General features: G+C 39.0%; 5 protein-coding genes across 6 annotated transcripts; 2 read left to right on the top strand and 3 right to left on the bottom strand.

Moving 5' to 3' along the window:
- Positions 1 to 451: 451 nt before the first annotated feature.
- Positions 452 to 4,181, bottom strand: LOC132199812 (general transcription and DNA repair factor IIH helicase subunit XPD). The gene is made up of 13 exons (XM_059624837.1): positions 3,960 to 4,181; positions 3,616 to 3,715; positions 3,070 to 3,558; positions 2,733 to 2,856; positions 2,585 to 2,681; positions 2,398 to 2,531; positions 2,177 to 2,345; positions 1,936 to 2,124; positions 1,714 to 1,885; positions 1,138 to 1,593; positions 959 to 1,069; positions 734 to 832; positions 452 to 669 (listed from the first exon to the last, which is right to left on the bottom strand). The coding sequence occupies exons 1-13, from the start codon at positions 3,962 to 3,964 to the stop codon at positions 529 to 531; spliced, it is 2,286 nt and encodes a 761-aa protein (XP_059480820.1). The 5' UTR covers positions 3,965 to 4,181; the 3' UTR covers positions 452 to 528.
- A 482-nt stretch (positions 4,182 to 4,663) lies between these two features.
- LOC132200201 (uncharacterized) lies at positions 4,664 to 9,543 on the bottom strand. Of its 2 annotated transcripts, none has more exons than XM_059625471.1 (5): positions 9,351 to 9,543; positions 6,218 to 6,385; positions 5,357 to 5,576; positions 4,902 to 5,248; positions 4,664 to 4,808 (listed from the first exon to the last, which is right to left on the bottom strand). In XM_059625471.1, exons 3-5 carry the CDS (start codon positions 5,546 to 5,548, stop codon positions 4,694 to 4,696), a joined length of 654 nt encoding a protein of 217 aa, XP_059481454.1. In that variant the 5' UTR covers positions 5,549 to 5,576; positions 6,218 to 6,385; positions 9,351 to 9,543; the 3' UTR covers positions 4,664 to 4,693. The 2 variants fall into 2 exon arrangements, with proteins under 2 accessions (XP_059481454.1, XP_059481453.1); XM_059625470.1 differs by having other exon boundaries at positions 5,357 to 5,550; positions 9,351 to 9,542.
- LOC132200198 (farnesol dehydrogenase-like) lies at positions 7,561 to 8,843 on the top strand. The gene is made up of 6 exons (XM_059625466.1): positions 7,561 to 7,696; positions 7,746 to 7,920; positions 7,980 to 8,109; positions 8,164 to 8,296; positions 8,359 to 8,514; positions 8,571 to 8,843. Exons 1-6 carry the CDS (start codon positions 7,565 to 7,567, stop codon positions 8,610 to 8,612), a joined length of 768 nt encoding a protein of 255 aa, XP_059481449.1. The 5' UTR covers positions 7,561 to 7,564; the 3' UTR covers positions 8,613 to 8,843.
- On the top strand, positions 8,976 to 10,318 carry LOC132200199 (farnesol dehydrogenase-like). Its single transcript, XM_059625467.1, has 7 exons — positions 8,976 to 9,115; positions 9,187 to 9,325; positions 9,379 to 9,544; positions 9,605 to 9,734; positions 9,792 to 9,921; positions 9,972 to 10,127; positions 10,183 to 10,318. Exons 2-7 carry the CDS (start codon positions 9,194 to 9,196, stop codon positions 10,219 to 10,221), a joined length of 753 nt encoding a protein of 250 aa, XP_059481450.1. The 5' UTR covers positions 8,976 to 9,115; positions 9,187 to 9,193; the 3' UTR covers positions 10,222 to 10,318.
- LOC132200200 (P2R1A-PPP2R2A-interacting phosphatase regulator 1) lies at positions 9,869 to 12,753 on the bottom strand. The gene is made up of 3 exons (XM_059625468.1): positions 12,592 to 12,753; positions 11,382 to 11,855; positions 9,869 to 10,728 (listed from the first exon to the last, which is right to left on the bottom strand). Exons 1-3 carry the CDS (start codon positions 12,669 to 12,671, stop codon positions 10,539 to 10,541), a joined length of 744 nt encoding a protein of 247 aa, XP_059481451.1. The 5' UTR covers positions 12,672 to 12,753; the 3' UTR covers positions 9,869 to 10,538.
- Positions 12,754 to 13,050: the final 297 nt, after the last annotated feature.

The following is a 13,050-nucleotide window of genomic DNA, read 5'->3' as shown; positions in this document are numbered from 1 at the left end:
GCACAGTGCAGCGTCCGCCGCCTCACATGCAGCGCTTAAAAGCCAAGAGGCTGCATCAGTTTCGTTTCAAATCATTACACGCTTTTGATTTATTTTTGTATACCAATATGAGAATTATTAATCTATATATTTCTAACAGGAAATCTTAATCTTATTCTTTATCATGTAAAAAAATCCTGTGGGGGTTTCCAGTGTAACAAATATAGACTTTGGATTTATTTATGAAGTAAAAAGAATGAATTCAATATTCCCTAGATGGTCTCGTTGGTTTTTTAAAGCTACAATGTTATAATCAAGAAAATATGTTTTTTAACAACAAATTACATCAATTAAATGCAAGTTTAATTTAAATTTGGCTTTAAATCCACCATGAATCAACCCTAGATGGCCAATTTCTACTACATGAAATATATTGAAATATAATTGACAATATTTAAGGATTTCAGTAAGAAAATGCAATTCATGTTTATTTTAAAAGCTGTGATATAATTGCTGCAAATTCTTGCCACCATATAAAATGACATTTTATTACGTTATCCTGACTTTTGCCTTTTGTTGGATGCTCTGCAAGTCCTCCCTTTGTAGCTGCTCCAAAGTCAGCAGGGATACTCCAAGTTGGTCTTCTCTTGTGAATGGCTGTGCCATCTGCTTAAGCCACCGTTTGGAAAACTGCAATCAAACATATGTTAAGCGTTAAAATAAAAATATATAAATAAATAAAAACGGCTTTCACCTGAATGGCCTCTTCTGTGGACAAGTTGCTGAGATTATCTGTTAGGTACTCTTGAATCCATCTTGGAAGCTTTGATCTTTTGTCCTCATTAGAAAACCTCTGCAAAATTGAAAAAAAATCTTATCAATTATGCATAATTATTAAGGAATTCAAATCTAGAAAGACTTTTTTATATAAAATCAAACATGATGAAAATAATTAAAAGCATTATGTTTTGAATTGCACCTTATCAGCAAAGATCATGATGCCATAATCTGTTTTTCCACGGATAGCCCTGCCGACGCACTGTGCTGCATGCCTCATCGCATCAAAAGTGAGAAAGTCACCTTCTCGAATCTAAGTTTATTATTTATTATTATTTTTTTTTTATTAAAAATCGTTTAGAACTGCCATAAATGGCTTACTTGAAAAGTGTCTCTCAGGTACTCGAGTCTGGCCTTGAGAATTCTAGATTGAGTGTAGACATACGGGATGCCGAACATAAGGACGGCCCTGCCGAGGTGGTGGTCAAAGTCAACGCCCTCGCTGACCTTGCCCCTGGCCACCGAGAGCAAAATGGCGCCACGGCCGCAGTCGCATGCCTTGATGTAATTAAGAAGCGCCAGACTGGTCTCGGCAGGGTCTTGTGTCTCGATGAAAAGTAACTTGTGCCTCTGCAGGGAGGTCACGATGCCCTGATCGTACCACGCGGCCACCACGCTCTCCAGGTACATGTATGACGTGAAAAAGCACACCACCCCATCGGGCACGGTCTTGACCACCTCAACTAACAGCTGACCGTAGTTGCGCACTACAGACTGATCTTCGCGGCTCTCGAACTTGGACGAAATTGCTACCTGGTCATTTCCCTTGGACACAACCTGAAAAATCAATCAAAGTGAAGATTAGGACAAAGGAAAAATGTTTAATGGTTAATGTCACATTAAACAAAAAATATATTAATAATAAAATGTAGAAATTTGTGAATAATGAATTATTACCATGGGTAGCAAGCATGGCCTTGCAAGGGTCATCGAGAAAGAAGTCATCACTTTCGGTTGGAAGTTGAGGATTTTGGGATACATGTCCAATGGAGACAGTGTGCCAGAGGTGATCACAACAGTTTGAAAACGGTCAAAAATTGGTTTCACAGCAATTGATGCGTCCAAACATCTGAAATTTTTGATTAATTCAATTTTCTGTCGAAGCATTTTACCTTTTACCGAAAGTGAAGGATGGGATTGGGAATGTTTGGAGTTTTGTCTTCAAAAGGCTCAACAATAATGACAAATCCCTTAGTGTACGAGGACACAAGAGTGGCCAAGTGTGAAACAACTGTAAGGGCCGAGAAGTCTGTTTGGTCTGCAATTTCCAAGGTTCGCAAGAGAGACGCTAACCGCTCAGCGGCAAATCTAATGATAAAAAGTTATAAATTTTTATGAAATCCAAAAGTTTAACTCCTACCTCAAGGGCTTTCTGTCAATGCAGACCTTCTGCATCATATCTTTCAGAAATCCAGCCGGACTTTCTTGCACCACGAACTGTACTCGAAGTCTGATTTTCAAATATTCCACAAATCGTCGCAAGAAACCAACGAAATGCTCTGCATCTCTGATACCTCCTGGCACAGCCTCTATTTTTTGGTCCAAATTAAAATAATATAAAGAAAGTTTTAATAAAATTACCTTGAAGAATATGGTCTGGCAGAACAGGATTGGCCAAAACCATATCCGTTTCTCGGGCTAACTGTGTTTCTCTCAAACCTTCCACCAGTTTTTGGTACTCCTCGTTGAGTCTTCTGGGCCCAACTTCTTTCATGCTTAAAGGACAATAAAAATTTAAAAGAAACTTCAGTAAGTAATACAATCTTACTGTCTGATGGTTTTGGCTAAGTCTTGCAAGTTTGCTGAGCATTTGTCAATTAGTCTCCTTGTAATTTTTACGCTCATGGAATCGATGCAAACGTTGTCTGAGAAGATTCATTTTCAGATTTGAAATAATATAGTTTAAAAAAATTTACCAATGTTGTGGGCCTCGTCGAAAACAATAACAGACTGCTTAGGAATATCCTTCGAAACAATTTCAGCAATTTTTGGATCCAGGAGGTAATGGTAGCTGTACACAATGACATTTGCATAGGCAATCTGAAAGATTTCAAAAGCGAATAGATCAATCAAAATTATTTAATGTGCACTTATGAACTATTCAATAAAATTGCAAAACCTTATATTTGGGTATTATCTTGAAATATGAATAAATATCATGGAGCTGTAAAAATTCTAGATATCTATTTACATTCAATATTCTTGGTAAATAAAAGCAGAATTGAAACAATCTATAACTTTTGGTCGACATACCGCATGCCTGGCAATGTAGTATGGACACCAGCCCTTCTTAGCACCATAACTCTTAAGGTCATCAAGGGTGTAGACTCCTGGCTCAAGGTGGCTCTCGTTGCCGTAATCCTCAAAATCCTCAAAATATGTGCAGATGGGTACAGAGTCGTCCACCAAGTGTCTCTCCCGGACGTGCGAGGCCGTCAGGTTGTGGCAGCGGCCATCCACCACCTTGCCGTCCTTCTCCTGCCGCACATCCTTGTGGATGCACAGGTTCTTCCTCGAGCTCAAGACCACGCCCACCAAGGACAGCTTCTCCTCAACATGCTGTTCGTAGTACTGCATCAGCCTCCGCAGCTCCTCAAGGACCTTCTCGATCTCCGGCACCGTCCGAGAGCAGTAAACCAATTTAACCACCTCGCTGGGCTTCTGCCGCATGTACGCCACAATCAGGGCAAGCAGGGACACGGTTTTGCCCGTACCTGACGGCATCTCCAGCAGACAGTGTCCCTGAATATGAGTTTATAAGCTCAAAAAATCTGAAGGTTAAATTTGAATTTTTTTTACCTTGGCATCGATGGCCCTCTTGAGCTCAATCATGTATGAATACTGCTCAGGGTAAATGTACTCGTAGGGAAAGTAGACCGTCAGGTCCTCGATTTGGATCCTGAGGAAAAATTTGATTTTTTTTTCAATTTGCTTTAAAATAAGAAGAAGAAAATAATTGTGAACAATTATTGTTTGGGAGAAGAAATAAAAAAGCATAAGCGCACGCAGAGAGTGTGAATCAACAACTCACTGAAACTATTAAAATAGAAGTCAATTCATTATGTTGAATTTTTGCATTGATTAAATAAAATAATTCACCCCAAAATTTGAATCAAATAAATTTAAGCAACCGTAGTACTTACTTCATTTTGGTCTCTCAAAGTTAGTCGACGAGGGAAACCATGAGAAAATTACAGAACTCTTGGCTGGGCCATAATTTAAAATTAAATTTGACAGAAAATCTACTCGGCCAGCGTACAGATCTCACTGTGATGCTTTAGACAGCTTTTTTCAAATAATTCGGTAGTAAAATACGTAACATTCGATCCGAAATTCTCTGATGCCGCTGTTTGTGTTTGTTTTGATTCCATCTACCGATTGCAGGGAGTGGAGGGGAGGTCAGAACATGTGCGTTTAGCCCCCACTGCTTGGTTTTGACCTGCAGCCACTGCACCAACCAGATCTCACTTTCAATCTTCATCCTCCACTTTTATTATCCATTATTTTACTATTTTTTTTCCAATTTCAGTTAAGTCCTTCATTTAATAATTTATAATATTTCATATTTTAATTTCCTTAAATATATATTTAAAAGTTTTGGGTATTGCAGAATAATAGTTTAAAAAAATTAATTAATACAATTTTTGCAATTTTTATTAGAATTGCATAAATTGATGTTTAGCTTTAGACACCCGTTGTACACCTAGTTGTGTTCAATAAATACTCTATCTATAAATTGATGTAAAAAAGAAATTCAAGCTTGAAATCAATAATAATTTATTGAAATTAATGAGACAATTTCAATCAACTACAAAGGGTGAAATTAAAATAATAAAGTGCAAGTGGATTAAAAAAATAAATAACAATTTGCTAATTTTTATTCCTGCAATTTACATTTATAATGGTTGCAGTTGCCGCCAGCAGCGCCGTACTTAATCGCCTTCTCGATCCCCTCGACGATGATCTCATAGCGAGGATTCATGGGCATAATTCTGCAAAAACAAAACAAAAAATTTTTTTTTAAAAAAGTGCGTAAAATTAAATGAACAAAATAAAAAAAAATGGTTCAAGGGGAGAAGACTCACGGGCTCATGACTTTGGCGCCTTTGAGCAGCATCTTGGCGGCCTCGAGGTACTTGGGCGCCCTGCCATTGGGGTCCTCGCAGGCCACCATGTTGAGGCACTCGTAGTCACCAACGCTCTCGCTCCTCAGGTAGCTCAGGGCGAGCAAAAGGTCGCGCTCAGTGGCGTACGGATCTGCCGGTTCGAGGGCGCGCGGCTGCGTGTCCAGGTTGCTGTTGGGGTAAGAGCGACCCCAGAAATTGCCGAAGCCACCGAAACCGCGCCCGCCTGCGCTGTACTGGCTGATGGCGAACAGCACCGCCTTGATCAGCAACAGGATCAACACGTTGCTCAAGTTCAGACTCAGCACCTGCCAAATTCAATCAAAAACTTCAATTTAATTGCAAATATAATCCAAACTAAAAATACTGTAAAATCTAAATTTTTAATAAAAAAGAGAAGAGAGAAGAGAAATTACCTGGCTGTTGGAGTAAGACTTGGTGATGAGCTCCCTGGCCATTTCGGCAATCATGGTGGTGGGTGAGCCGACGGAATCTCCAGCTTTCCCTCCGCGAGAAGACTCGATGGCGTTTTCTTCGACGGCGCCGGCCAGCGCCACACCAGCAACTAAGACCGCCGCCAACGTGCATCTTCCAAACGCTTTCGCCATCACTTTTAAAACAAAATTTATTTCAAATCTAATGAAAAATGTTGTTAATTACTACAATAAAATTAAAATAAAATAAATATTAAATAGAAAAATTAATTTAAAAATATTTTAATAATGAAAATAACATAGAAAGAAAATGTCCTCTTTTTCTTTTCAAATGAGTTTGGTTATTTAAAAGATTATTATAATTGAGATTATATAGCAATATATCATGTAAAATTCAGAGCGTTCTTATAGAGATTTCTAATTTATAAATATTTAAGAAATTAAATGCATTAAAAAATTAACTTGATTAAATAAATTGGTAAATGAATATTTGCATTAAAAAACTAAAATAAAACCTAAACAAACTTAATATAAATTAAAAAATTTTAATATTAAAAAAATAATAAAATATAAAAAATAATTGGATATTTTTTTGTAAAAAATGAATAATCAATATTTAATTAACATTTGATTATTATTAAATTTCTTCATAAAAAATAAATAGTTGAAAAAAAGAAGCTGTTTATTTCTAACTTTTGTACATGCTGCTTTATAAAAAAAGGATTAAAATAGTGAAATTATTTATAGTGAAAAGTATAAAAATTTATATGATTTTTTTTTCTTCTTTTTATTCAAAGTTTCAAGTAAGATTTAATTATTTTAATAAATAAAAATTGGGCTCACCGTTTGGTGTGCAGCAGCAGTCGAGATCGCGAAGAGACGGAGTTAGGCGCCGCACTGTGTGTCAGCGGTGGGCGCCCGCCCGCTTTAAAGACTAAAGCGACGCGCCTCACGTCCTTGCGACAATGCACCCATTGTTAGGTCACGCGACACATCAAAGGAAAGCAAAAGCTGGAATGAGACGAAAATGAAAATTATTTCGCGTGCGCGCACAAACGCACGCATTGTCTTTTTTGTGTGCATTTTGTCACAATGTCCAATTACTGCGACTTGTCGCACCGCGCACTAGGGCATTGTGAAGATCCGCGAGAGTCGCAAACGCAGCTTCCTGTAACAATTAAGTGTTGCGTCTCTGCCTGGCCGCACATGACGGCATAAACATATCCAATCCAATTTGGGCATGCATAACGACCCACCAAGCGACGATACAATAAATTATGCAATATTCAAAAATATTTTAATTATATACTTTTTTCTTTCAGTGTTCACTTTGATTTGCAGGAAACGTTTCCCAAAGTGAAAATTTTTAAAAATTAAATATTAAAAGTTTGGGAATGGATGAGTTGGATGTGTATGAGAAAATTAACGGAAAGGCGCTTGTTCTGCATTATTTTGATGCAAAAATAGAATCTGATAAAAAGCTTACTTATTGAGAATGTGAAATCCATCACAGTGTTTCCTTACTCATTTGTACTAAATTAGCAGAAAAAACTATATGGCTACTAAAAAAAAATTATTTAATTAATTGATTACATTTTTTTCTCCCCATCATTTTTTACTCCAAACTTACACTTTTTAAGGATGCTTTAAGGAAATATTTTTCTCTTATAACTTAACAAACCAATAACTTTTTGGGTTTACCGCGGCGGCCGTGTCTCTTTTGATGTCGGGCGTTTTAGCAGACATCTGCTAGTTGTAAACCCTTTCTTCTCTTTTTTCCAATTTAAATTTTTGTATTGACCGAGAAGAATAAATAATAATAATAATAATAATAAAATACTAAGCCCAAATGTTTTTTACGCATAACACAAATCGGGAAAGTAAATATTTTTTATTTTTACTTCCCCCTTTGTACATAATCTAGAAAAATCTGAGTCAATATTATATAAAGCGACATATAGTTTAAATAGTCACAGATATATCTCAAGTTTCAAATATAAACCATAATTGCTTGCCACTCCGATCTTTAACCTTGGCCGCTGAGTCGCTTTGCTTTTGTATCAGTTCCTTTTATTATTATTATTACAGAGGGAGTCAAACTTGTTTTCCTGCCCAAAGTGTTATTATTATCAAGACAACTGAAGTGTCAAGTGTCAATTCCTTTCACTGGGCGCCGAGATGCACCGCGGAATGGACAGGTGGTTGGGCAGGGTGGCCGTCGTGAGCGGCGCCAGTTCGGGAATCGGCCGTGCCATTACAAAGAAATTGGCCCTCAGAGGACTGCGCGTGGTCGGAGTGTCCAGACGACCGCACAGGGTCCAGGTACGTAGTTTTATTTTTATTTTTAACTTTTAATAATGAGTAAAAAAAGAGTTTGAGTACAGAGCTGAAATCCAAAGGGGCTTCCGGCGAGGTTTTCTCGATTCATGGCGATGTGACCAAGGAGGACGACATTTCCAAAATCGTAAAGTGGACCAAGTCCTCGCTGGGCAGCGTCGACGTCTTGGTCAACAACGCCGGAGTTTTCTACCAATCGCCTCTTCGAAGTGAAAGCAATAGCTGTATTTTTTCGCATTTAATATAATTATATAAACTTTTTCGCAAGCTCTGAGCACTGAGAAAATTCGGCACCTATTTGACGTGAACGTGGTCAGTCTGAGTGTTTTTACACGGCAGGTTTTGAACGAAATGATGGTTAACGGAATTGACGATGGACATATCATTAACATGAATGGGTTAATAGTTTTTTTTTTCTTAAAAATTATATCTGTACTAATAAAAAATTCCAGCATTGCCGGGAATCGCATTTTGGACTTCCAGTCAGGAATCCACATGTACTCGGCCACTAAGCATGCGGTCAGGGTGTTATCCGAGGGTCTCAGGAGGGAACTCAGAGATGCTGGTTCCAACATCAGAATCACTGTATTATTTTATTTTCACTATTTATGATTTTCAAATTTTGATTCAATTTTTTTTTTGGCCAGGCCATAAATCCGGGAGTTGTACGCACGGATTTGTATGAGGCCTGCGGGATGACGCCCGAGCAAGTGGCGAAAATGTTTGCCGAGCACCAGGCAATTGAGCCAGAGGATGTGGCTGACGCTGTTGAATACGCACTTTCTGTGCCACCGCACGTTCAGGTATAAATAAAAGTTAAAATATTTTAATAATTAATTACTTTTAAGTTTCCTTTCAGATTCATGACGTGACTGTGCAGCCAGTGGGACAAAAACCGTGAAAAATATAATAATAATAATAATAATAAAGTAACGTTTAGTATAATTATTGATAATTATATTGGTAGCATGGGACTTAGGACTTAGTTATAAAAAAATGTATTAAAATGATAGGAGAAATAATATTATTATTTACGAAGTTTCTATAGTTCAATTTATTTGCAGCTTATTAAATTTTGTAGAATATATAAATATAATTTGAATTAATTATAAAGTAAAATTCCCTTGTAATTTGAATTTCCCGACGCTTAATTTATTCTCTCACGCGAGAGACAGAGATATCAGTTACGTCTCCTCAAACGACTCGTCTGTACAGGTCGCGTCTATATCACATGAACCATCCCCACTACCTTAAAAGACCGCATATAAATAACCACCAAGGCCTTTAACAACGATTCCTGATGGAGAGTTAATTTCCACTTCCACTTTCGTTGTTACATAATAAAAAGGACTATTTTTTAAATACATTTCGACGCATTCGCGTGACGCTTTCTTAATAATTTCAGTAAGTCTCCTCCGTTTCAACTAAATTTCATTAATTAAAAATGATTTATTCTTCTTCTATATTAAAAAAAGGTTTGAAATGGATCGTTGGGTGGGAAGAGTGGCGATTGTGAGCGGCGCTAGCTCCGGAATCGGGGCCGCTCTGTGTGTCCGACTGGCCAACAAAGGCATGAAGGTCGTTGGCGTTGCCAGGCGGCAAGGAAAAATTCAGGTAAAAATAAAAATTTCAGTCTCACCTGATCAAGAAGATTTATTTATTTGCAGGAGTTGTCGAAGCAGGTTTCGGGAAAGGGGGAAATCCACGCAGTGCAGGGTGACATCTCAAAGGAGGAGGACATCAAAAGGGTGGTCAAGTGGACAAGGGACACCCTGGGCGGCGCCGACGTCCTCGTCAACAACGCTGGCGTCCTCCACCACAGCCCATTGCTCAGTTAAAATAAATCACCTATTCAAAAGAACGGAAAATAAAATTTATATGGAATAAATTAAGGTGCTCCTACGGAGGAGTGGCGTCACGTGCTCGAGGTCAATGTGCTCGCCTTGTGCGCCTTCACGAGGGAGGTGGTCCAGGACATGCGGAGCCGCGGCTGCGATGACGGACACATCGTCCACATAAACAGGTAGTTCTTAATTTTGCATTCCTTATGTTACATATTTTAAATAAAATATATTTTTAGCGTGATGGGCCATTTTATCATTCCCTATCCAGGAATGTTTATTTACACTGCAAGCAAACATTCGGTGACTGTGTTGACGGAGGGTCTGAGGAAAGAACTGTCTGACATTAAATCCAACATTCGAATCACAGTAATTCTTAATTTAATTTGATATAATTTCATGGTAAATTAAAAACCAAGAGTGTGAGTCCTGCACTGACCAAGACGGACATCATGGTGTCCGGTGGAACTCCCGCTGAAGTGGCGGAAAACGTTTTCAAGGAAACGAAACATTTGAAACCTGATGATGTGGCCCAAGCAGTTGAATTTGCCCTCACTGCGCCACCAACAGTCAACGTAAGAAATGCAAATTGAAAATTTAACACCATTTAACAATTTTTTAAATCTCCAGATTGAGGAAATAACTCTTCGCGCTACAGGTGCCGACTAAACTGGAACTTGCCTTTCTTTATCATTGGTAAAAATAAACAAAAGACTCGCCGAGTCCATTTTTACAGAGAAACAAAAAATTCAAAGTTTGCATTATAAGAAAACTGATGCAAGTCAACACTTAAATCTTTTAATATATGTGTACATGCAACTTAAGGCGTTTTGTGCCCGAATGAAACAAGAGCATTATCGTCGTATCTTTATATACAATCACGGCCGAGGCTCAGCCCCGCATCAGTCAAAACGGCCACTCATCAATCAATCAAAATATTTGCACTCAACAAAATCAGTCAGCTTGGAATTGGGCAGCCGCGGGCACTAGCTCGGGTCCAGGGACACCATGATCGTGTCCTTGGGCTCCTGCAGACTCTTGGACGGCGGCTGCTGGGCAAGGGGACTTTGTTTTGGGCCGCCGTTGCCCTCGTCCATCGGCTCATCTCGAGGCGTCACCGAGCTTACAGGTCTAAACAGGAACTTGCCACTATTGGGACTTAGCATCGTCTCTCCACTGCAATCAGAAGCAATTTTTTTTTTATAAAAAATGAAATTTTCGTCATAACTTTGCAAGGGGTAAAATACTTGAAAAAATCTAGAGTTCAAATATTGAAATCTTTTAATGATAATAAATAATGATCAGTTTGCTGGAAAGACGAGAGAAAATCTGCAGCCAAAATGTGATATTTCTTAAATTAATGTAGGCAATCTTTAGCATAAGGCCCATAATATATGGATTACTAGAGTAATAACTTTTAAATTTTATAGTGACTAAATGCCATAAATTAAAATTAAAACATTCACGATAGGAATAAAAAATTCCAATTTTGACGATATTTTAGGGGAAATTTTTGGTATTTTATTTTGATTCAATTTACATCCACTTTTCCTTGATTTTTTTTTAATTTCCTGGAAAAAATCAATATCCTGTTTTGTTTCAGCTGTGGTTTGTCATTGACTAAAGAAAAATAATGTAATTTAAAATAGAAACTGATATCAACCAAAGTTTAAATCATTAATCAACATTCTAGTGACTTTAAATTTAGATTTAGCTCACACATAGTATTCTATCAAAATAATCCTATAAATTTGTTTATGTTTTGGACGAATATGCCATTTATACTAGGTTGGCATGTTGGTTAATAGTTGAGAAACTGCTTTGCGTACCCAAAAGGTCTCTTGGCAGGGGGTGAAAAGGAGGAGCACGAGTCTGAATCTGAGTCGATTTCAAACTTGCGCTTGACGGGGGTGAGGGGGCTGGGGCGGAAGGCGATTGGCGACAGGGAGCGCCTGCTGAGGAACGTCTTCCTGGTGGGCGACGGTGACTGCGGTCGGTGGCCGCCTCGCAGCCAGCAGGGTCGCGGGGGCGTGGCCAACGATGGTAGCGAGGGTAGCGCGGCGGGCAGGGGTGGCGGGGGCGCCGTCGAAGGGGTGCCTAGCAAGGCCAGGTCCTCGCAGCTCTGCGACATTTGCATCATTTCGCGCTCGTGCTCTTGCTCGCGGCCCAACTCGAGCCGCTCCTCGCGCCGCAGCTGCAGCACCCGATCCCCGCTCGGACGACCCCCTTCACCCTCGCTGCCCCCGTTCCCGCCACCACTGCAACTTGCAGAGAATCGCCGCGTCCGCAACACCAGTTCACGGCTGAAACACAAAATATTTATTTTATTTTCATTTGAGCGCGTAAGATTTTAGGGAGTGTGGAATTTTTAATGTTTTTTTTCTTTTTCTAATAAAATTTATTTTGTTTAATTGTATTATCTGTCACCCTGGTAAATAAGACTTTTTTAGCAATTGGGGCTAATTATCTTCCACAATTTACTATATGATATGTTTGCCTACTTTTTTCATAAATTTAAAATTAAATACATAGAGGATAAAATGCAAAATCATCATAGCAGCTTAATAATTAATTGATAACTTATTGATAACTATTATTTTGATAATAGGAAAAGAATCATGGTTACAGAATTAATTATCAATTTCAACAGAACATTGTTTTCAAAATAATACTAAATTAAGATGAAAGTATGTGTGAAAAAATACATAAGAAGAAAAAAATGTAAGTCAACCCGTACTTTGGCTGTTGATTGTCAAAACCAAAATTTAAGACCAAATTAATTGTCAAAATCTTTTTAATTATTCCTCCGTTTCAAATGCGAATAACAGCTGAATGAAATGAAAATAATTGCGCGTGAGCAAAAATCCAAACGGACGAGGCCGACGTTTGCGAATTTCAAGGGCGAAATTCGCCCCCACGGTCAATACCGCAGCCTGGCCTGGCGAAAACAAACAGCGAATCGGTCTCGTTCGGGGCTCCGATTTCAAGGGAAGCTCGGCCCCGGGGGCTGCGAGGGGATGCGGTAAAGGGGCTGCCTACCTCGGGGGTGGCGGAGCGGGTTCGTTGATCATGGGGGCACTGCTGGAGCGCTTCAAATTCGATGGCCCGTCGATGTCCATGTCCCATCACATGGGTCCGACTGCCATTTTGGACAAACCGCGCCAAACTGACGCTAGGGGCGCTGCTGACACTTTCTTCCGCACTGGCCCAGGCGCAGCGCAGCCCCCGTCGTCTCTTGCTCTTGCAGCTCCCGTGGCGCGACCGAAACACGCAGAGTGGTATTAGGCACGCAGAAAGTAACAGCTTTTATTAGGCTGGCTTATTACACAGAGTATGTATGTATAATTGTATATTACAAGGGCAAACAGATTTCGATTTATTAATTCCCTAATTTAATGCAATTAATGTAAAAACGTTCTTTTATACATAACTACATAATAAATTTACAACCCAGACGTACGGATGACGATATGGAAATTTGCAAGGAACGAAAGCATT

Source organism: Neocloeon triangulifer, unplaced genomic scaffold, assembly GCF_031216515.1.
Source record: "Neocloeon triangulifer isolate White Clay Creek 2 clone unplaced genomic scaffold, ASM3121651v1 ptg000014l, whole genome shotgun sequence".
Lineage (NCBI taxonomy): Eukaryota > Metazoa > Arthropoda > Insecta > Ephemeroptera > Baetidae > Neocloeon > Neocloeon triangulifer.
This window is presented reverse-complemented; position numbering and strand designations above follow the sequence as displayed.

Bases quoted from the DNA above. Each gene is read 5' to 3' on its own strand.
- LOC132200199 (XM_059625467.1), top strand. From the start codon at position 9,194: ATGGATCGTTGGGTGGGAAGAGTGGCGATTGTGAGCGGCGCTAGCTCC. The intron at 9,735-9,791 runs GTAGTTCTTAAT...ATATATTTTTAG, and splicing joins CACATCGTCCACATAAACAG to CGTGATGGGCCATTTTATCA. The intron at 9,922-9,971 runs GTAATTCTTAAT...TTAAAAACCAAG, and splicing joins AATCCAACATTCGAATCACA to AGTGTGAGTCCTGCACTGAC.
- LOC132199812 (XM_059624837.1), bottom strand. The intron at 2,346-2,397 runs GTAATTTTATTA...ACCAAAAAATAG, and splicing joins GCCAGACCATATTCTTCAAG to AGGCTGTGCCAGGAGGTATC. The intron at 1,886-1,935 runs GTAAAAGGTAAA...CAAAAATTTCAG, and splicing joins AATCCCATCCTTCACTTTCG to ATGTTTGGACGCATCAATTG.
- LOC132200200 (XM_059625468.1), bottom strand. From the start codon at position 12,671: ATGGACATCGACGGGCCATCGAATTTGAAGCGCTCCAGCAGTGCCCCC. The intron at 11,856-12,591 runs GTAGGCAGCCCC...TTTGTGTTTCAG, and splicing joins CCCGCTCCGCCACCCCCGAG to CCGTGAACTGGTGTTGCGGA. The intron at 10,729-11,381 runs GTACGCAAAGCA...TTCTGATTGCAG, and splicing joins CCTGCCAAGAGACCTTTTGG to TGGAGAGACGATGCTAAGTC.
- LOC132200198 (XM_059625466.1), top strand. From the start codon at position 7,565: ATGGACAGGTGGTTGGGCAGGGTGGCCGTCGTGAGCGGCGCCAGTTCG. The intron at 8,297-8,358 runs GTATTATTTTAT...TTTTTTGGCCAG, and splicing joins GTTCCAACATCAGAATCACT to GCCATAAATCCGGGAGTTGT. The intron at 8,515-8,570 runs GTATAAATAAAA...GTTTCCTTTCAG, and splicing joins CTGTGCCACCGCACGTTCAG to ATTCATGACGTGACTGTGCA.
- LOC132200201 (XM_059625471.1), bottom strand. From the start codon at position 5,548: ATGGCGAAAGCGTTTGGAAGATGCACGTTGGCGGCGGTCTTAGTTGCT. The intron at 5,249-5,356 runs GTAATTTCTCTT...TGAATTTGGCAG, and splicing joins AGTCTTACTCCAACAGCCAG to GTGCTGAGTCTGAACTTGAG. The intron at 4,809-4,901 runs GTGAGTCTTCTC...TTGTTTTTGCAG, and splicing joins GGCGCCAAAGTCATGAGCCC to AATTATGCCCATGAATCCTC.